The following is a 23097-nucleotide window of genomic DNA, read 5'->3' as shown; positions in this document are numbered from 1 at the left end:
AAAATAAAAAAAAACATTTTCAGCGACATTATTGATTTTCAACATATAAATTTGTTAGAATTAATAATTTAATCTAGTAAATATAAAAGAGTGTTGGTGCTGTATGAAATAAGCTAACGATACATGTTCAATATGATTTCTATATCGTTGCTATGTATTACATATGTGTCACTTGTCTTATGTCTGTCATCAAGATCGTGCGTGTTCTGTATACGTTCTTTTATATTCTCTATAGTGTAATTCGTTAATTAAATAAATCAAGAATTCCAACAGGTTATGGGCCCAGAAGCTTCCATATAGATTAATTGAGACGAATATAAGAAACGGATAGAAAACCAGACACAAAAACGGATAGACAGAAGTTCAAGCAGGATCTAAGTTTCTATCAGGTTTAATCTTGCCGTATTTAATCAATTAAATAGTTTCACGTCTGCCGAGTATTAAAATGAGTGAATCGGCAATTCATCTTGCTTTTGAAAAGCTAGAAGGACGCGAAAGTTACAATAACTGGAAATTCGGCATGAAGATGGCCCTGATTCATGAAAATTTGTGGGCTGCGATAGAGGGTTATCCTGAAGAAGACACAACTTCAGAAGTCGAGAAGAAACGAAGAGATCAGAAAGCTTTAGCGAAAATATGCTTAATGATAAAACCTTCTGCGTATGCGTATGTGAGATCTGCTGAAAATGCAAAAGAAGCTTGGTCAAATTTACAAAAAGCATATGAAGACAAAGGACTATCAAGAAGATTGACGTTGCTACGCACATTGTCAGGAATGAAGTTGCAGAATTTCAAAAATATGGAACTTTATGTAAGTGAGATAATGTCTATTTCACAGAAGTTAGCTGATATGGATGCTGCGTTAGACGACGAATTTGTTGCTGTCATTATGTTAAGTGGACTTACAGAAGATTATAATCCTATGGTAATGGCCTTAGAAAGTGCTAACATCAGATTGACCAGTGATTTTGTTAAAGCTAAGCTATTGCAGGATATTAAATATTCTAATAGCTCAAGCGAAAAGGCGCTTTATTCAAAAAATAATAAAGTGTACAACAAAAGAAAGGTGGTTTGTTATAAATGTTTAAAAGAAGGTCATTTAAAATATAATTGTCCTAATAAAAGGGAAAATAAAGATAATGTGAAGGATAAGCAAGAAAAAACGACAAGCAAGAAGGATAAAGCTGATAAAGCTTTACTTGTGTCAGTGAAGAATTCAGATTCGGAAGATTGGTACATCGATTCAGGAGCGACTACACATCTTTCAAACAAGAAGGACTGGTTTGAAAATTTTAATTCAAATACTTCTCATAATATTGCTGTTGCTAGTGGACATAAGTTAAAGGCTTATGGTACAGGAGATGTACTGGTTTCTACAAGAAATGGTCCGAAGAGAATTTCTGAAGTAGTCTATGTACCAGATTTAAAAACCAATCTGCTTTCTGTAAGTAAAATGATTAAAAATAATTACATTGTTATTTTTAATTCCGAAGGTTGTCAAGTTTATGATACTGAAGACTGTTCAATCGAAGGTGAAGTAGTTGTAACAGCTTCAATTCATAATGGTTTATATAAATTGGATACAGAAGAATTGGATACAGAAGTCGGAAATCTGGCGAAGCATCTGGATGGTGAAGATATCTGGCATAGAAGACTTGGACATCTCAATCGTATAAGTATGAATTTATTGAAACAAGGTTTGGCAACAGGAGTTAGTTTCGCTGATGAAAAAGGTGAGCAATGTATTGCATGCTTACAAGGTAAACAAACAAGGAAGCCATTCAAAAGAATTCAATCAAGTAGAGCTAGAAATTTACTTGAGATTATTCATTCTGATTTGTATGGCCCTATGCCTGATTATTCTTGGAGTGGAAAAAGGTACATTCTTACTTTCATAGATGATTTCTCAAGAAAAGTTCATGCTTATTTTCTTGCTTCGAAAAATGAAGTATATTCAATATTCAAGGAATATCAAGTCATGGTGGAGAATGAAACAGGTCATACAATAAAGGTTCTTCGCACTGATAATGGACGAGAATATCTTAGTCAGGAATTTAAGGCTTATCTGAAATCAAAGGGCATCAGACATCAATTTACAATTCCTTATACTCCGGAACAGAATGGAGTGGCGGAAAGATTTAATAGGACAATCGTAGAAAAAGCACGTTGTATGATGCATGATGCTAATTGTGATCACAAGATGTGGGCAGAAGCAGTTAATACTGCTGTCTATTTAAAAAATCGTTCTCCACATAAAATAATTAAAGGAGCAACTCCTCAAGAGATATGGACAGGTAAAAAAATAGATCTCAGTCATTTAAAAGTCTTTGGTTGTCTAGCATATGTACATGTTCCAAAGAATCTAAGAAATAAATGGGATGCAAAAGGAAAACCCTATATATTTGTTGGCTATTGTGAAGATTCCAAAGGCTACCGATTATTTGATATAGAAGATAAAGGAAAGATTATCAGAGCAAGAGATGTTGTTTTCTTGGAAAATAAATTTTCAGTAGAAGAAAGAAGTGAAGCAGATAATAATTTAAATTCTTATATTCATTTGAGTAATGAAGATAAAGAAGTTCTTTCTTCTGAAGAAGACATACAACAAAATGATATTAGATCAGAAAGAAGATCTGAAGAAGATGAAGAAGAATTTCAAAGTTTAACAGATCAAGAACAACAAGATGCTGAAGAAGACAATAGAGAAACAGAGAATAGACATCAAGATCATAAAGATCAAGATCAAGAGGATCAAGATAATGATAAAAATCAAGATCAAGAGGATCAAGATAATGTAGGAGAAGACATTAGAGAAACAGAGAGAAGATATCCTAAAAGAAATAGAAGTAGCAAGAAGTTTTCCGATTATTTCCTGTTTCAAGCAACCTGTGAGCCAAGTGATCCTAAGAATCTTACTGAAGTTTTGAAGCGAGATGACCATAATAAATGGAAAAAAGCAATGAGAGCAGAACTTTATTCAATGGCGAAAAATAAGGTTTGGACTTTGGTAGATCCTCCAGAGAATCAAAAAATAGTTAAAAATAAGTGGGTATTTCGTACTAAAAGAAATACAATGGGTGAAATAGTCAAATATAAAGCTCGTTTAGTAGCTAAAGGTTTTACCCAAGAATACGGTGTAGATTACTATGAAACTTTCTCGCCAGTAGTAAGACATTCAAGTATAAGATTATTAATTGCACTTTCAGCTGAATTAAATTTAAATATAGATCATTTGGATGTCGATACTGCCTTTCTAAATGGTGAATTATCAGAAAAAATCTATATGTATCAGCCAGAAGGTTTCATAGATTCAAATAATAAAGAAAAAGTATGTTTATTGAAAAGAGCGATCTATGGTCTCAAACAATCTTCCAGAGTTTGGAACAAAAAGGTTGAAAATGTTTTGGAAAAATTAGGTTTCAAAAAATCAAATTATGAAGCCTGTATATACTTTAAAGTTTTAGACAAATCTATTATAATTATTGCATTATATGTGGATGATTTTTTGATTTTCTCTAATGATGAGAAAGATTGTTTAAAACTTAAAGATCAATTAATGAAGTGTTTTAAAATTAAAGATTTAGGAAAAGCTAAACGATGTTTAGGTTTAAATATACATAAAGATAATTTCATGAATACAATTAGTATCAATCAAAAAGATTTTATTCAGGAATTACTTGTTAGATTTAATTTAACTGAAGCGAAAGATGTTGTTACTCCTATGGAAGTTGGTTCTAAGTTAAATTATAATGAAAAAGAAAATATTGATGTACCCTACCAACAATTAATTGGAGCTTTAATGTTTTTAGCAGTTAATACTAGACCTGATATTGCTTTTGTAACTAGCTATTTAAGTCAATTCAATTTAAATCATAATGCCCAGCATTGGAAAGCTGCAAAAAGAATTCTAAGATATTTAAAAGGGACAATCGATTATTCTTTAACTTATCAAAAAACTAATTCTTTGAATGTGGTTGGTTTCTGTGATGCAGACTGGGCAAATGATTTAAATGATCGAAAGTCTTATACTGGTTTTGTATTTATTTTAGGAAATGGTGCAATATCTTGGGAGGCTCGAAAACAGCGTTTAGTGGCATTATCGAGTACAGAAGCAGAATATATTGCTCTTTCCGAGTCTGCCAAGGAAGCTATACATTTAAAAGGCTTATTAAATGAATTAATTAGTTATGATGAGAAAATTATCTTATGTAATGATAATCAGAGTGCACAAAAGTTGGCATGTAATCCTGTGTTTCATAACAAGACAAAACACATTGAAATCAAATATCATTTTGTCAGACAAACTGTTGACAGAAATTTAATTACACTTAAATATGTTTCCACTGACAAGATGATAGCTGATATATTTACTAAGTCTTTAAATGGTCCAAAGCATAAATTTTGTACAAAAGGACTAGGTTTAAAAAGGTTTTAAACTTTAATAACTGAAATTGTTTATACTCACTAGATTAAGAGGGGGTGTTAGAATTAATAATTTAATCTAGTAAATATAAAAGAGTGTTGGTGCTGTATGAAATAAGCTAACGATACATGTTCAATATGATTTCTATATCGTTGCTATGTATTACATATGTGTATTACATACTTGTCTTATGTCTGTCATCAAGATCGTGCGTGTTCTGTATACGTTCTTTTATATTCTCTATAGTGTAATTCGTTAATTAAATAAATCAAGAATTCCAACAAAATTAATATTGATTAATGTATAATGTAGTTGAATAATTTCAAAGTTATTTTTACTGAGTTTATAATAAACAGGAATTCTATATGATATGCTTGAAATATTATATGCTTTAATATGTACCTAATAATTAATAATTGTTTTATTAACTTTGATTTGTTTCCGATATAACCACAAACTTTAGAATAGATTAATTAATTTTTACAAACAGAAATTTAAACGAAATCCAGTGTTTAGACAAAAAAATTACAATAAATCTAAATTCAAATCATTCTTTTTAACTTTATCTTTGATTTCTTGTGTTATTATTTAAAAAAATAAAGAGACTTTTCAAGCATGCTTCTCGGTCTCCACGCTTTCGTCATCAATCGGATTACATTTGAGACAGCAATCGTCAATCCGATTAGCCTAGGGAAATTTTCTATACTTACGTTGAGTACCATTGTTCAATCCAATCCGAGATCCGATTAGTTATCGTAAACACCCATCATCTTAAGTATTGTCTTAAGATGTCATCAACCAATCAGAGAGCCGTATTCGCATCTTAAAACATTACTTAAGACGATCTTGAAATAAGAATCGATTATGAATACCGGCCAATGTTTGTTCATTTAACCATGATGTAAGAAAGAAGGTGAAACAACGCGCATCGTCGGCGGCTCGATGCGCGGTATGAGGCGTGGGTCGATGTGGTGAGCCAATGAAATTTGGGTCCAAATATATCCGCGCAATTTGAATACGAAACAATTATATGTAGTCACACGTACTTAAAATGTAGATATTGTTAAAAAAAATAAATATAAAATGTAAAAATACTTGAAATTTATTATCTTTAACACAAATTACTGTTTCAATAAACACTGTTGTTATAAACATGAAATAGAACAATTTAGCCATAGACATAAGCTCATTCTTATAATTTTCCAAATTTCTTCTAATCCAAGTTTAAAAAATTTGAAATAACAATTATCACAATTTTCATTAATGTACAAAGTCTCAACTTTACCTTCACGTTCTTCCTTTTTTAAGTTGCTTTGAATTTCTCCGATTCACCGATTATTTCCAATTCACGTATAAATACAAATATAAATACGCCTCAGTACCATAGCCGTAGCCATATTGAATCTCAAAATTTGGATCCACTTCTGATTGGTCTAGAGTATGGTCTACTGCGCATCTGGTTACTTGTTTCACCTTTCTTCTTACGGCTGCGATCCACTTGACGCTACAAATGCTTCGAAACGTTTGATTAACCAATCGGAACAATGAATTTTACAAATTGACCAATCAAAAAATACTTAGAAGCATTTGTAGCGTTAAGTGAACCGTAGCCTACATCATGCTTTTAACTGCATTTTTTTGCACAATTTCTTTTCTTTTGTAGCTAAAAAGAACAGACATTCATTCGGAGTCGGGTCAAGTCAACAAATCGAATACTCTACTAAACAGAAAAATGTTGGTAGTAACGAAATACTCTAGATGACTCAGTTTAATTTCTGTGGATTGGTCACATTGTGTAAGTAGTAATCTGTCAATTTACGAAATCTTGCACGCACGTTAAAAAAATTTTTCGCAAGATGACAAATTACACTACTTACACAATGTGACCAATTCACAGAAATTTAAATTGAATTGCATATAGTATTTCATTACTAACATTTTTAATTTTATAGAAATTGTCGGGTAATCGATTATAAGTATTCACAATTTTATTGCTACAGCCAATTAGAAGAGTTGGGAATTCTTTCACTAATCTTCGTTAAAGCAAACCAATCGTTTAGTCCATTAGAATTGACCAATCGCATTGCCTGTTAAACCCAAATCACACCTAGCGATTGACAATTGCGATTACTTTTCAACCAATCAGAGCAAAGCAGCTGTCAACTACTTTGCTCTGATTGGTTAAAAAAGTAATTGCCAATCGTTAATCGCAATCGTCAATCACTTCATGTGAAATGACAAATGCGATTGGTCAATTCCAATAATCTAACAGGTCGATTTGCTTTAACTAACTAACATTGGCGAAACATGCCTTTAAAATGATACTTTGATGCTTGTGATTGTCCGTCGCATATATTTGCGAGTTGCCAGTAGTAGAATTATGTAATTTAATAAGATCCCATTCCGACATGGTTTGATAGGACACAGCCACCATTCACATTGATTCACATCGGCCGGTACCTAGATATTTCCTGCTGTACTAATCAGAAAATTTTTTACTAAATTAGTCAATCGATATGTTCGAATGAGACCTTCCCTAACAACGTATACAACAGAACCGTACATCTAATATTAAATATTTATTCAATATGAAATAAAAAATATAAATTGTTACAGATATAATTTTTACAGATATATTTGCGTTTATGTCATAAATGGTATACAAAATTATTATTAAATATCTTATCTCTTAAAATTATAATATATCTAATACATTTCGAAGAATAATAAATTGAAGTGGTAACAGTTTGAACTGGTACATACGTTTGAATAAGATATAAGCTTATTACTTTTGCTATAATACTTGAAAGTAAATCGTAATATCAACAGAGATATAGCAAATAGCAATAGATACAAAATTAGTAATGTATAAAAGTTTGCAGGAACATACATATTTTTTTGTATTTGAAATTCTTTTAAGTTTCATAAAAAATAAAATGTTTTCACATAAAACAACTTTGTCTCTGGTGTAAAAAATAAAATATTTTGAATATAATAAAATCTTATCATTTTGTATACAAATATGATTGGAGCGTAATTGGAGGGAGAGTTTTCTCTTTCATATTTATATCTTTCTCTTTTATGAAATCCAAAAAATAAAACGGGTCAGAAGAGTGTTTCCATATACTTTTAAAACCATAACTTCGCAGATGTTTTATAAAATTTTTTACATTCTCAAATCTGTTTTCGATCTCAGCTATTTTCAAAATACCGCTAAATTTATTAGGGAAAAAAAAACTTTATTATAACTCTGATAAAAAATATCTAATTAAATTCTCAAAAATATTATTACTTACTTGTTTTTAAGAATCCTGTTAGCTTCTATTATATAATCATTAAGATTTGATCCCATTAGTGAGAGGCAAAACACAGCAACATCAATGCTTTTCGTTCGTAATGAGGTATGAGACATGTCGCAAGTTTTCACTCTATCATTCAAAGCGACGAAATCAAACGAATATACTTTATTAGGAATAGAAGCAGCAAGCCGTGCCTCACCACATCCAAAATCGGCGATCATAAGATCCACTGGTCTGCAATTATCAAAATATTGTAATGTTTGGATACTTATATATAAATTTTATTTTAAAATAAGGCGTAATATACAAACAGTTCCATGATTGATGATATTATAACATCCAGTGGATTTATTGCCCACTGTTCAAGCTGCCATTTATATCCCATGTGATAAATCTTGAAAGCGTTAGGGTTCTCTTTAAAATAACACTTAGATTGGGAACTATTATTGTCATGTAACATTTGATTAAGATATCTATATCCAGCTGCTGTTAAATGCGTCATTCCACTTTTCAAAGAATGCCTTTCTTCCGAATTTTTAGCGAGCATCTCTTCCATTTCCTTAATTTTCATTATAAATTTGTTCAACTCTAATGTAATTCCCCGTGTTTCTACTGACATTCGTTTTAGCTTCTTATCAGCCAACTTTTTAAATTTATCAATTTTCATTTTTTTAGATTCGAAATCAATAGACTCCTTTGCATTATCGATTCTCGCAGCATACTTATTCGCACGTTCAAGCTTCTTTTGCATCATCGTGTTCTGTTTTTGTTCGTCATTTCCCTTCTTATTTTTTGCTTTGCTATTTGTTTTTTCAAGTATCTCTGATGTTTTATTATCATTTTTTAGATATTTTATTGGAACATCTGATTTCTTTACATCGTTTGCACCAGATTTATTCTTATTCTTCATTTTGTGTTTTGTTTTACCATCTGTGTTAATTTGTACTTTTTGAGATACTTCCAATATCTGTTTATCATCTCTTGAATATTTTGTTGGACTATCTAATTTCTCTGTACCTTTTGCATCAAATTTATTACTAGAACCATATTTTTTCTTCTTACTATTTTGTTTGCTTGTAAATGTATTCTTTATTTTTTCATTAGATGCGCCTGATTTCTTTGAATCATTTTTATGTACACCATGAGATAACTCCTTGTCATTTTTATTCTTCCTTTGTTTCTGAAATAAAAATCGAGAAAGTTCTCACACATGTAAAAAATGATGTATTAACAAGATTAATTAACAGTCTAATTAAAAATAATCTTGTTAACTTGACAGCATTGACACATTACAAGTCCTTGCCTTTCTATTTGAAATCCTTGTAACCCGAGTCCTAATCTAAATTAGACCGATTAAAAATTTTTATTGATATTTAAGAGTAAAAAGAATTGCTCTTCTGAAAATTGAATCAGTAATGAAGGCTGTATTTGCTCTAACACTCACAGTAAGCATCATTTCATCCTTGTTTATAAAATATTTAACAAGGACAGATAAGGCTTTCAAGTGCTGTGAGCATCAAAGTAAATGCAGCTACAGTAATATACCTTAAAAAAGGGATATATAAAATTTGAAAGAAGAAATAAAAGAAATGTGAAAAAAAAGTAATCCCTACCTATTAACAAATATTCTACTAATAAATGATTTTATCATCATAATAATTTCATTCATAATAATTATCATAATAATTATATCAATTTATTCTATTCGAAAAAATAAATTCACTTATTGAATATTTATCAGTATATAGACAGTTACTTCTTTTATTTCTACTTTCAACTTTTACATCTTTTTTTAATTTTTTTTTTAGAATTTTTAGATAAATACCATTGGATATATACTATCCTATTACCAATTATATTTAGACAAAAAAGAAACTTTTTATTGGGTCTTTAAGTATGAAACTTTACACGTGTATATATATATAAACCAACCCAATATTACCTTTAAATTCTAATTGCAATCTAAAAAATTTTTATTAGGAACTAAGTTAAAAAGATTTAATAGAAAGGTGTATAAAGGTCTCTTAAAATTTAATGGTTTAATAAAATAAATATGCTGTCCAGTCTAAATAAAATGTTTCTTATAATTAGTTTAAAGTTTTTGTAATATTAAATCAATAAAAAGTGCTTTAACATGTAAATGCAATATACTTCAAAGTTAAACCCATCCATAAATATAAAAATAATGTTTATTTTATTGAATAATTCAACTTTCATACAGCCAACGCTTGAACTATTTTTTATTTTGTAGTTTGAAATGTCAATTTCAAGATATAAAAATATTTTATGTCACATTCATTTCAAAATTATGAATTTTTATGTGAAAAATATTGCATCAGCTATATTCTAACATTTAAATACAATTTGTTTAAAATTAACAACCATATATATGCTTTTGAAATATGTTAAAGTGTATGTAAGTCACTGAAGAATTTTTTTTTATTTGTACATGAAACTTGTACAGTAATGAAAATTAACTTGGATGCAATGACCTACACCCAATTACTTCACCTTTAGATATCATCCACAAGATATCTCCCAAAGAATATGGTAATTTCCAGAAATTGGAAGTTGTTACTTTATTGTTACATTATCGTTATTTTATCATTATTTTTATTTTTGTATAATAACGATTATGTATAACGTTACAATTTTTCATAATGATAATACTAGGATTGGAGAACAATCACTTTTACTCATTATTATGCATTATTCATTGAAAAAAGTAATTTGTTAGTTGATTGTTATGTTACGAGTAAAAGTATATACTACATTACTTTGACTTATGCAATGAGTAAAGTTACAAGTTAATATTTTTCAATGAGTAACACATAAATGATAATGTTGATTGTAAAAGTAATTATTTCAACCCTTTACCATTACTATTATGGACAATTGTAACATTACCAAATTATAAAAAAAATTATAAAAGTAACAAGCAAAGGCATAACTTGTTACTTCCCATCCTTGGTAATTTCTATTAAAATTTTAATTCATTTTGTATATAAAAATAATTAAGTAATATGAAGAATAGCTATCCATCAGATATATAATCAGATTTCAGGGAAAAAACACATTTTTAGTTAATTTTTTTCTGGAAGATAGTTATCGGGAAATATGAAGAAATCGGGCACCAGTCGTACACAAAAAGGTACCTAAAAACATGTGTACAAAGTACTAACTATTAGTATATAATGAACTCAATTATTGTCAATTAATCTGTTATTAGCTAATATTGCTAATATATCCTTTTTTCTGCGTATCACAAAATTGAAGCTTGAGATGAAGAAACGAAAGATTCGTTGCATATTATATTAAGAAATCAAGTGAGAATTACCTTAACGAGAGATACGTTTGCATTTTCAACAAATGTCTCTTGGTCGTGTGCATTTCTTTTTAATTTTGGCATTGTCTTGTTAAGAAGTTTATAACCGTTTAATCAGCTCTTTCGTTTAACTGCGTAACGTTCACCAACGTTAATCCACGTTATTGATATTAAATGATATGACGATTGACGATCGTTTAAGGGGCCGTCCCATTTAATCGAAAAAACGGAATCGGAAAGACGGAGTGGTGGGGATCTAACCAATTAGAATAACTTCGTTCCGCTTTTTCACACCCGGGTTCCCCATGGCATCCATTTTTCGGAACGAAAATACGGAGACGCGCTAGTGCGCATACTAGAGTCCCTAGGGACTCAAAAGAGACTCGTCAACTCATCACGTGACTTGTGCTTTGATTGGTTGGAATATGGGCGAGAATAATATAATATTGATTATAAACTTACGATTATCTTTACTAAATTTTATGATTATCTCTACTAAAAAAAATGGTTTTTAAATTTATTTTATTAATATTTTTGAAAGTACGATAATTTGTGTTCAAATACGATAATTTTTAGCGCCATATACGATAAGCGCCCTCTCGGAATCTGGGAACACTGAAGAGAAAGCGAAGAAGGAGGTTTCTCTCTCTTTCTCTCTTTCTCTCTCTCTCTTTCTCTTTCTCTCTCTACCAGTGTTCACGTGCATTCTGTTTTGTCTAATTTGAACGATTTTCCATTTATGATAAATAAATTTATATTTCTAAGGATTTTTGTAAATTTAAAATCAAAATGCAGGTTTCTGCACCGAATAACATAAAGATTTATAATCTTAGCGCCGGAAAATCACTTCCTGAGGTAAAATCTTATCTATGTATAAAATCATTTTAGGTTAAGCATAGCATTTTAATGTGTATTCTTTTGCAGTGGTTATCTGAGCGAAAAAGAAGAAGTTTATCGAAGAAGAATGTCGGTAAGAGAATTATATAAAAATATGAAAAATATATAATATGAAAAGCAATTGTAGATATTTAATTTATGGATCTCTATTTAGATTTTGAGGAATGTAAATTCATTCACTTTTATAAAAATGAAAAACAAGATTTGAAAAATATAAATTGTTGATCAGCATTATGCAAAGTAAACAAGTATTAAATAAATATGATTATTTAAGTTACAAAACTTTTATCATCAAGGAAAGGAAAGCAGAGATAGAAGAAATATTATATGAATAACTAATAAAAAAAATCTTGTGAAATTTGCATACAAATGCGAATGATGTGTTATGAATTTCATTGTGTGAACAGTTGTAAACATGTTTAAAACTTAGTAATTAGTCAATTCTAATTGAAAATTTTTATAATTGCTCTTCATAATATTGAAAAATGATAATTCCTTAGATTCTTGCTATTTTGGAATTAGAAGAGTTTAATTTTATCAAAATCTAGATAGAGGTTTGCAAACCAAATATTTATGGCTCTTTTTTCACAAATATATTTAACATTATTACTTATTGTTAGATATACGACGACGTATTGAACTTATACAAGACTTTGACATGCCTGGAGTAAGTACATCTATTAGAGTCTCTAAGGATGAACAATACATTCTTGCAACAGGAATTTATAAACCACGTGTAAAGTGTTTTGATGTATATAATTTGGCATTGAAATTTGAGAGGTGTTTTGATTCTGAAGTTGTTACTTTTGAAGTATTATCGGATGATTATAGCAAAGTAAGTATAATTGTTGAGAGAAGAGTTACAAAATAATTTATACAAAGTACATAGATTTAATTTGTTGTAACTGAAGTTTTTAGTTGTTAACACATTGATTATCTAATGTATATATTATTGTCTGCACTATAATAGAATTTTCATTATAAACAGAGTTAAGTAAATTAATATATTTTTTTAACTAAAGCTAAAATTAATGACTTGTCAAATTTAGTTACATTAAAAGTTACGTGAATATAAAAATTTGATATTAGATAATATTGTTTTACAAGTCTTCTAAAAGATATTACAAACTATTGATTATCATAGCAGTTAAGGTGTCAATTAAATTATTAAAATAATACACTATGGATTGACTAGAATCAAAATTTCATCAAATTTATTATATGTATTTTTAGATAGTATTTCTGCAATGCGACCGTAATGTTGAGTTTCACGCTGCTCATGGGAAATATTATAAGCTCAGAGTACCAAACTTTGGAAGGGATCTAAAATACCATTATCCAACATGTGATATTTTTATTGTAGGCAATGGGTAAGTTTTAAAACCAATGTGTTTATAGGAAAAAATCTTTTCAGGGAAATTTTTAAAAATGTCTTTTACTCTTGAAAATCATGGATTCTTACAGAATTTTATTAGTACTTGTGGAAATTTTTGGTATTTTATTTTTAAATTGTCTCTGATGAAATTATTTTTAATCATTTTTTTATAATGCAACAAAATTGTTTGCAATAAGTTTATATGTTAGTAATATATTAGTAATATAACATACAATAATAATAAGTATAACATACAAGTTTAAAAAAAAATCAGTGACAAAAGAATCATTCTAAAATTTTTAAATTAGTGTTTAATTATTTTTTGAATTTGGTATTTCTGATAACCTAAATTTGCATATTACGTACAGATTATTATGTCATTTAATTTACATTATTGCTTTTTATTTCTTATATTTAATAAGTGGGTTTTTGTGATTGTATTAAAAAATATTAAAAAATGAAGTAAAATAAATTTATTTCAAAGTTGTCTTACAAAATTCTTTAATCTTAACTAGAATTTTATGTTTAAATTCCTAGAAAATCTGTGAATTCTGAAAGAATTTTTTTACAAAAGTTGAGTAAACATTCTGGAAACTTTATCGACCGATATATTTCCACACATGTTATGTTATATCTCATTATTTAAATTAATATACAGATTTGTATATATATTGCAAATAAAAAATGTGAAAATAAAAATACATTGTTATATATTTTTACAGTAATAAGATATACAGAATAAATCTTGAACGTGGTCAATTTTTGCAACCATTTGAAACAGAAGCAACATCGATAAATAAATGCGAGATAAATCCATTGCATCATTTACTTACGGTTGGCACTCAGGAAGGAAAAATTGAAGCTTGGGATCCAAGAGTAAGGAATAGAGTTGGCATACTCGATTGCGCTCTGCATTGTATTACTCAAGACAAGTAAGACATAAGAATAGAATTTACCCTTTTTAGTAGATTAATTTAAATATTTTCTATATTGTCACACAACTGATTTTTTTTTAATCAGATTGGAAACTGTTCCTGCAATTACTGCCTTGAAATTTCAAGGGGGATTGCATTTAGGAGTTGGCACATCAACAGGACATGTATTAATGTATGATATAAGATCCAATAAACCATTTTTAACTAAAGATCATATGTATGGATTACCAATAACATGCATAGATTTCCACCAAAAGATGAATCTTGTTTACTCTATGGACAGTTCGATTGTAAAAATATGGGAGAAAGATACCGTAAGTAAAGTTTACTTTTCCTTTCAAAGCATTATATACATGGCTAAGCCATAAAAGGGAAGCGAGAAAGGGAGAAATTTTACGATTCAAAATATTGATTTATTTTGAACCATAGAATTAATCCTTTCTTGATTACCATTTCCTATTATTTCGGCTCATTTTATATTTATTTTAGTCAAAATATAAATTATAAACTAATCAAGGAGGGAAAGTAACTAAAATAAAATAAAATAAAGTTGATAATTAGTAACTTTTAACTTAATTAATTTTAAGTGAATTAATTTTTAACTTTAACTAATTATTTTTAAAACATTAACTTACTTTTTTCCTTATATTTAAAACATTATTTACTTTTTTCCTTAAGATAAAAATTTACCTATGTAATAGAAAAAAAATTGTTATAAATAAAGTATTTTGAAAAATGTTTCCATATAAAAATTAATATTTCTTAATTTATAAATAAAATATAACTTAATTTATAAATAAAATATAAAATTTATTTGATATATATTGTTTTGTTATGTAAAATAATGTATTTAAAAAAATCACATTCTAATTTAATATAAAATAAGTAATGTTTTTCAAAATTAACTTTTAATTTAATTTTGACGCAATTTTTAACATAATTAATTTTATTACCTGTAACTTAATATACATAATTAAAAAATATATATTAATTTACTCTACCCAGAAAATTAATATTTTTGATCTTACAAATAGAATCTTTCATAGATTATTTTTTTTCAGGGTAAACTTTATACTTCCATAGAGGCTCAGCATGACTTTAATGATTTGTCTGTCATACCAAATAGCGGTATGCTGCTAACAGCTAATGAAACTACAAAAATGCAAGTATATTATATTCCTAGTCTTGGTCCCGCTCCTCGCTGGTGTAGTTTCCTTGATAATCTTACAGAGGAATTGGAGGAACAAAATTATGATATCATCTATGACGATTACAAATTTGTAACTGATAAGGAACTGGACGAATTAGGTCTTGCACATTTGAAGGGTACTAATCTACTCAGGGCTTATATGCACGGCTACTTTATGGACATCCGTTTGTATAGGAAAGCAAGGGATGTAATGAAACCATTTGAATTTGAAGAATACAAAAAAAGAAGAATTCGTGACAAAATTAAAGAGGAAGCCATCAGCAGAGTACAGGTATATATATCTTTCAATTTTCTTTATTTTTATTTATAGCTACTCTAAAAATATTAATTTACATCATCTTTTAAAATACAGATACAAAAGTTACCAAGTGTAAATCAGGAATTAGCATTGAAATTGATGGAAAATGCAAATGTTAGTGACAAGAAGAAGCAAGCGTCTTCTAATCTGTTGAAAGACGAGCGATTTAAAGCTCTCTTTAGCAATCCTGATTTCCAAGTCGATAAAAACTCCGAGGAATATAATTTATTGAATCCTGTTATTTCTCACCTTGCTAAAAGTAAAGATAAAAAATTGAAACGACAATTGGCACGAGAAGAAGAAGAGGAAGAAGAAACTCAAAATAAATCTGACGAGGATGAACCAAAAGATAAAACAAAAAAAATTCCAAGTAATATTTTTTTTGTTCATTGAAAAATTTTTTTTTCTGTACATACAAAAAAATTCTCTTATTCATATTTTTCTTTTAAAGGCAACAACTCGAATGAAATTAGACATGAAGTGAGGTTTGAGGAAGGCGGACTGGAAAAGAAAAAACCGAACAAGTAAATATACTGATCTTTGATTTGTAAAGTATTACCCGTTTAGATTTCGAATCGTTAAAAATGATGTTCTAATGATTCACAGATCCACGTTTGGCGAGAGATTAGCAAATGAAGAGACACACAATATTAAAGTGTCCGGTTCGCGTGGTAGCAGGGAGATGACTTTTGTCATCGAAAAGGTATTCGTTATTTAATTAAATTAATTTAATAATAATCTAACGAGATTAATTAAACTAATGAGAAATGGCAATACTGGTCAAAAGCAGTTCTTAATGCTCAATAATTTTCTTAGTGCTCAATAATTTATAAACATTTACAAGATTTCTTTAACCCTTTCGAGACTCCAGGTACACATGTGTACCATCTATTTAACATAATGTAATGTTATAAAAGTGATAATTTAATTTTTTTTATGCTTGCACGCATCTACTATCTCTAATCTCGAAAAACTGTAAAAAAATTTTGCGAAAAATATATTACTTTGACCAGGGTTTGAACCTAGATCCTTCAACTATCCAGAAAGAATGTCTTCCATCAGTTCGACCATCGAGGTACTTAATAATATTTATTGTAACAACCGAAGTTATATGAGCGTCTTTTTCAGCCGATGCATATAAATTCACCTAAAAAATTGAACACTAAGAACTGCTTTCGACCAGTATTGTCATTTCTCGTTAGTTTAATTTGTTATTATCTTTCCTGGTCATATTAGGATTTATTTAATTAATTTAATTATTAAAAAGTGATTTTTATTTTATTATCTTCCATTTTCTTTTTTGTAGAAGAAACAACGACCAGAAGTAAAACGCCGTAGAACAGAATACAATGTGTTGCGGCCAGCAAGAAGCATTTTAAGGAAAAAACGTTAATTTTCACGTTTAATAAGTGTTAATATGTAAAAATTTAATGTTAGTTTATTAATATCTTTGTATTATAATGTTGTAAATATAAAAATTTTTATTCATTTTTATTTGTTGCTTCGCTCTATAACACATACGCGCGCCGTGCTTTTGCACAAACACAATTTTGCTTAGCCGTGATACACGTGGATATCTACGAGCAAAGGTGAAATGTCATCTCGGAGAACTGATATAATTTATATTCATATGTTAGAGTGAGCCACATGTCAAACTATTGATATAAATATTTTCTTTTCAAGTTCGGAAACAGTATGTTCCTTGGCCAAGAAGTTTCAAATGGCGTCGGTGAGTTATTATTATATTAATTGATAAATCGATTTTTCTGTAAATCCAGTTATAATAGATTGTACAGTCTTATCATTACAACTGTACACACGAGTATTATATTAGATTGAAATACAGTCTGTTTTTTTTTTTTTTTTTTTTTTTGAGGTACCACAGCTTGTTAGTCTTAAAGTTAAAGCTTAACATATTAAGATATAGTAGAACCTTGTATATATATGTGTGTGTGTGTGTGTGTGTGTGTGTGTGTGTGCGTGCGTGCGTGCGTGCGTGCGTGCGTGCGTGCGTGCGTGCGTGCGTGCGTGCGTGCGTGCGTGCGTGCGTGCGTGCGTGCGTGCGTGCGTGCGTGCGTGCGTGCGTGCGTGCTGCGCGCGCGCGTGTGTGTGTCCGCGCGCGCGCGCGTGTTTTGATTTCAGTATAAACATATTAAGAATCGAATTCTGTGAATGTGTTTTTAAGACACATATTCGGTATAATCTTAAAATTATTTCAAGATACATAGTGCATGGAAAATTAATTTCTCTGTCCTGATGGAAATAAATCTCTGAAATCATTAAAAACAATTATGAAGTTGTTGAAATAGAAAAAGAAAATTAGTGATATATGATTGAATATATTTCAGTGCATATATGTATATAAATTATATATTATAGTAGCAAAATATTATGAATTCTAAAGATAATTATTAAAACCATTGGAAAAATAATATAATATATTGGAAAAATAAAATAATATTTTTACAGATTGATTAAAAATTAGACACTGAAATATGCTGAAAATGTTAGAAAAGTAATGAGACAAGGCAAAACAAACAATATTAAGTTTTTTAGTTGAATTTTTGCAAGTTAAATGTAATATAAATGTTTAAATTTACAAATTATTGCAATTACAAATGTTTAAGCTTATTTAAAATTTTTAAAACCTCTTAAATTGTGTTAAATTATTTATTGATAATTTTAAGACTTGGACTAATTTTAATACTTGGACTACTTTCATTCTAATCCACTCACATATAATACTGAATTTTAATAATATTTCAATGTTATTCATTATAATTTATTACAATGTCAATAAAATATTTTATCAGGATAATTATAATATTTATATTCTATAAAATGATTATATTATTGATGATATTTTTCACATGATATTTTTATACAGTTTAGTATATGTACGTGTTCATTAATTTCAATAAATATTTTAGAAATAATTAATACATAAGCTAGTAATGTATTCTAAAATATTTATTGAATGAAATAAAAAATATATAAATAATGTACGTATAATAACGAAATATAAACAAAATTAATGTAATAAAATTGTTTGCAGATGGATTATAATAATAAGTTAAAAAATGATAAAGATCAACTTCAACAGAATCATGAAGAACATACAGAAGTCTCCATTCCATCCATATTAACAAGTATAACAACAACTTTTCAAAGTACTGATGTAAGTTATAATTAGAATAACAATTTTTAATGTTTTATTTTAATGTTTAGATTATGTAATGTAGAGTTTTTTCTGCAGTCTCAAATTTAAAAAATTTATTTGTTGTACAGCAAGTGGGTGAGATCACGGAAGACTATGAGAATTTCATTAGTACATCAGCTGTACTTCATTATTGTAAGCATAAAATACTGAGGCCTTACTTGAGGTTGTTAGGAGTGATGGGATTGAGACCAACTAGCAGTGATGACTCTGATCATTTTTTACGATGTTCGATTTTAGCAAATTTTCATACTGTTCAAGTTACTATATTTATATGTATTGGATACATTTTACAATATATGGCTTGTTTCAGGTAATTTATTATTTTATTTTTACATGAGTTGTATATCCTAAGAAAAATAAAAAATGGAAATTAAGGATGTGTAAAAGAAATTTTGTGTATGTGTATATATATATATATATATATATATATAAATTAAAATATTTTACTAATATAAAATACATGTATTATGTCACAAAATTTCAAAATGTTTTCAACATCTTAGTATATCTTATTTAATTTGTTATCTTGTATTTCATTTATGCTATAATAAAAGAAGTACATTTGTCGTTTTCAGAAGAGACCGAGGATTCTGTTATAAAGTATTAATCGTGGGACAAAACGAACTGGAAGTCGACGCGGAACAGACGCAGTCACCGTCTTGCTACGGAAACGTGATATTCAGCTATTTAATTCCGAGTGTATTACATTTAGTAGCGTATTTATACACGATATACCTGTTTCGTGTCAAGGAGAATGAGCAGCTGCAGAATCTGATGGAGAGAGCATTTCTACTCTCCTCGAATCCAATAAATCGTGGCAATCAAAAGCGCCTCGTGCATATATTGTGGCTGTTTATAGCATTGAGCATAGTATGGATGATCATGGCATTAATCACAGTGAATATTCAAATGGCCGAAAGAAGCATAGTATTTCAATGGGTGGAAAATAGGTAGCTACATATATTATTAACGTGTAAATGATCTGTGCATAAAACGGAGAATGTTGCTTGAGAAACAAGTAAATTGAAATATTCGTATCTCATCCTCTGCAGTCCATATCAGGTGAAGATAACGTTGAAAATATTCCTAATTGTTTGTACCTTGTGGCACGACATGGTTCAAGGCACCATTATAACAAGCTACTGCCTGCAAGGGCAGTTATTGATGTCACACCTTTACTTTCTACGCGGAAAATTGCTCCAACATGTTCTACTGCCTATCGACTGGATGAGGGTCTGTGTTTGCAATTCATATTCTTAGTTCGGAAAATTTCTTGGAGATTTTGAGGAAAAATATTTTTTTCTCCTTTATTATTTTTTTGAGTTTTTTTTAAGATGTTATCTTTTTTACTGTCCTCTATATTAACGGTGTTAAGATTTTTTTCACATCTAAGAGCTCTAGTAAGTAAAGAATTTATTAATAAAGTACACTGCTATTATCAATATTTTTTGGAAAAAATACAAAAATTACGAAAAGAAATGAGTATTTTCCTCGATTTTATTTTTCCAGAAACTTAGAAATACTGAGAAATCTTCATAAATTTAACATCTGAAAAATTTATAAAGAAATATGAAATATACAAAAGAATTGTTTTTATCAGAAAAGCACTTGGAAAAAGAACTCGATCTGCACCTTGTGACAATTATGATTTAGACAAGCCAATACTCGATTTTATTCATCTTTGATTTTATTCATCTTTTCTAACAACACATTTTTTTGCTTATAATAGGACATCAATGAATTCAAGAAACTGTTGAAATACTTCAATGATGAATTAGGTCCGGCTGTTTGCATTTACACTATAGTTAATTTGTCATGGGCAACTGCGGGTATCGTATGGTTGTTTCAATATTATATCAACGACATGAACAACAATCCTGTTATATATCCTGTTACATATGTTAATGTAATGAATGTTGTATTATGGATTTTGATTTCGATTGCTCCATTTATACAGGTATCGTATTGTCCCCTGTATGGTAAACATTTTTTTTAATTCTTCATATAATTTTTAAAAATTTTTGTATAAATTTTTTCAAACTTACAGTATAATTTTACAACTTTTTAGAAATTTTATAACTTTTCAGTATTTTATTCATTTTCATGTGAATTGGGACATTTTTTAATTTAAATGCTGAGAAAGTTTATATCTTTTTTAGAATTCTTTATATGTGTACTCAGACAGACTAAAATACATAAATTTGTCTTGTTTATATTAAATTAAATAATTCAAAAAGGTTGTGTCTTATAATTGTTTAGATATAGCAAAGTCATAATTATAAAATAAGAAAACAAAATAAAAATACAGAATAAAATTAGCAGAAATTATTTAAGAAATATATTAATTTATTTATTGAAAAATAGTAACATATTTATAATATTTATTTTTTTATTGAGTATAGAGTATAGAATGAAGATTTAGTGCAAAATCAACTTTTGTTTATCTCAATTTTACAGTAAAATTATCTAATTTTATGCAGCAATAAAGAAGCAGTTTAAATTCATTTATATTTGCTATATTACATATAATATATATGACATATAACGATTGCTAAAATGCATCATTATATGTATAGCATTTAATATATATATACACACGTTTTTATATACTGATGTTATAAAAATAATATAACAATCTGAAATTAATTTTGATACGTATTACAGCAGTATGACAAAAAATTTAATCATTGCATATGATTTTATAATTAGCTTAATATAAAAAATTGTTTTTATAAATATAATAAATAATAAAATAAAGTTTCTGTCATACTAGTTTATCTGGGTGAATATTTTGAAATATTGAGATTTTTCATTCTATAATTTTCAAAGAAAACTTACAAAATCTAAAGAAAAGCTTCAATTTATAAAAATAATAATTAAGACTCACGAAAAGTTTAATAAAATGAAAAAGAGAAAATACGCAATTCTACTGTTAATTTTTGCTAAAGATGGCTCGAAGGAAGAGCCGAAACGTTCATATGACATGTTAATAAATTTATGTAACTATATATAAATTTAATTTTGTTACTATTCTGCGCACCGTTAACTGCGCCTAACTCGTATCCACCGTATTTTCTCTTTTTCATTTTATTAAATTTATAAATTCCAAATATTAAAATTCTTAAAATTATTACGAGACATTATGAGAATTTTTTTCATTAGAGTAGTGCTGCATTATTTCTCCTGCTTATTAATTCATCAATATACACATTTTCTTTTCAGGCTGCTCGCTTAACGAATGCTTGCTCCATGATCCGAGCTGTAGGGCATGAAATACGTATACGACCGTTTGTGTATCAAGCTACTCCAGGCGAGGACCTCGATAGTATACTCTTGTACACGTCTTCGTTGAAAATGTGCGCTAGACTGTTCAGAATTCCTATCAAGGGTAGATATTTATGTCTTCTGCTAACTATTAGTAGTATTTCTGTTCTTTCTCTAGGACAATGTCAATTTTTCTCATAATCATATATTTTAAATCAAGATTGCGTAAATGCATCAGGCATTTCTAGTATACTATCGTCTTGTATAATTGTTACCATGTAGAATGTATTATCTGTAGCCACACATTAAGTTATTAAAGTTCGATAATTTTCTATGATATAGACAATGTATAGATAATTGTAACGTATTAGAAAATGCACAATATATTAAAAATTCTAATGAAAATTTTGTTAATAAAAATTCTTACGCGTTATATGTACACTTTTTATCTTATATGTATCTCTATACATAGTGACATTTCGTACGTAATATTTTAATCATTAAAAAACGATAATCGTGTATGATAAATGAAATATTGAAAAAGATATTTTATTCGTTCCCTATTATCGTTAAATACGTTACACTCTCCAGTAATAGCAATAAATTGCAACATCCTGTAATTGTAACTTGCAATATGTAAATTTACCAATATATTCAATAAACGTATAATTTTTCTTACAGAAATTCTATATTTATTATGTTTAGAAGCTGTGGGTATAAATGCAAAAATCACATTGTTAATGTAGCTACATCTTTTATAATAGAGAAATAAATATGTAGAAAGATATAAAGATATTTAACTTTAATATCTAATTGAAGAAATCCAACAATGTCGAGTTTGTGTTTTATTA

General features: G+C 28.4%; 4 protein-coding genes across 6 annotated transcripts; 3 read left to right on the top strand and 1 right to left on the bottom strand.

Annotated features, from left to right (window-relative positions):
- The first annotated feature begins 445 nt into the window (after positions 1-445).
- LOC113006278 (retrovirus-related Pol polyprotein from transposon TNT 1-94) lies at positions 446-4435 on the top strand. Its single transcript, XM_039458039.1, has 3 exons — positions 446-1050; positions 1126-3179; positions 3228-4435. The coding sequence occupies exons 1-3, from the start codon at positions 446-448 to the stop codon at positions 4433-4435; spliced, it is 3867 nt and encodes a 1288-aa protein (XP_039313973.1).
- Positions 4436-7136: 2701 nt separating this feature from the next.
- On the bottom strand, positions 7137-11372 carry LOC105198839 (ribosomal RNA-processing protein 8). Its single transcript, XM_011165680.3, has 4 exons — positions 11060-11372; positions 8034-8902; positions 7720-7956; positions 7137-7636 (listed from the first exon to the last, which is right to left on the bottom strand). Exons 1-4 carry the CDS (start codon positions 11129-11131, stop codon positions 7429-7431), a joined length of 1386 nt encoding a protein of 461 aa, XP_011163982.1. The 5' UTR covers positions 11132-11372; the 3' UTR covers positions 7137-7428.
- Positions 11373-11700: 328 nt separating this feature from the next.
- LOC105198840 (nucleolar protein 10) lies at positions 11701-17256 on the top strand. Its single transcript, XM_011165681.3, has 11 exons — positions 11701-11902; positions 11972-12017; positions 12565-12779; positions 13178-13314; positions 14042-14251; positions 14340-14568; positions 15316-15735; positions 15817-16132; positions 16214-16286; positions 16369-16465; positions 17069-17256. The coding sequence occupies exons 1-11, from the start codon at positions 11837-11839 to the stop codon at positions 17153-17155; spliced, it is 1896 nt and encodes a 631-aa protein (XP_011163983.1). The 5' UTR covers positions 11701-11836; the 3' UTR covers positions 17156-17256.
- On the top strand, positions 17067-22930 carry LOC105198870. Of its 3 annotated transcripts, XM_026138685.2 has the most exons (9): positions 17211-17351; positions 17446-17491; positions 18818-18940; positions 19051-19114; positions 19220-19292; positions 19558-19932; positions 20035-20215; positions 20712-20939; positions 22205-22930. In XM_026138685.2, exons 2-9 carry the CDS (start codon positions 17483-17485, stop codon positions 22445-22447), a joined length of 1296 nt encoding a protein of 431 aa, XP_025994470.1. In that variant the 5' UTR covers positions 17211-17351; positions 17446-17482; the 3' UTR covers positions 22448-22930. The 3 variants fall into 3 exon arrangements, with proteins under 3 accessions (XP_039313657.1, XP_025994470.1, XP_025994469.1); XM_039457723.1 differs by lacking the exon at positions 17211-17351 and adding an exon at positions 17067-17194 and having other exon boundaries at positions 19051-19292; XM_026138684.2 differs by having other exon boundaries at positions 19051-19292.
- Positions 22931-23097: the final 167 nt, after the last annotated feature.

Source organism: Solenopsis invicta, chromosome 15, assembly GCF_016802725.1.
Source record: "Solenopsis invicta isolate M01_SB chromosome 15, UNIL_Sinv_3.0, whole genome shotgun sequence".
In the NCBI taxonomy this organism is placed as follows: Eukaryota; Metazoa; Arthropoda; class Insecta; order Hymenoptera; family Formicidae; genus Solenopsis; species Solenopsis invicta.
Note: the sequence above shows the minus strand (reverse complement) of the source record. Positions and strands in the feature narration are given on the sequence as shown.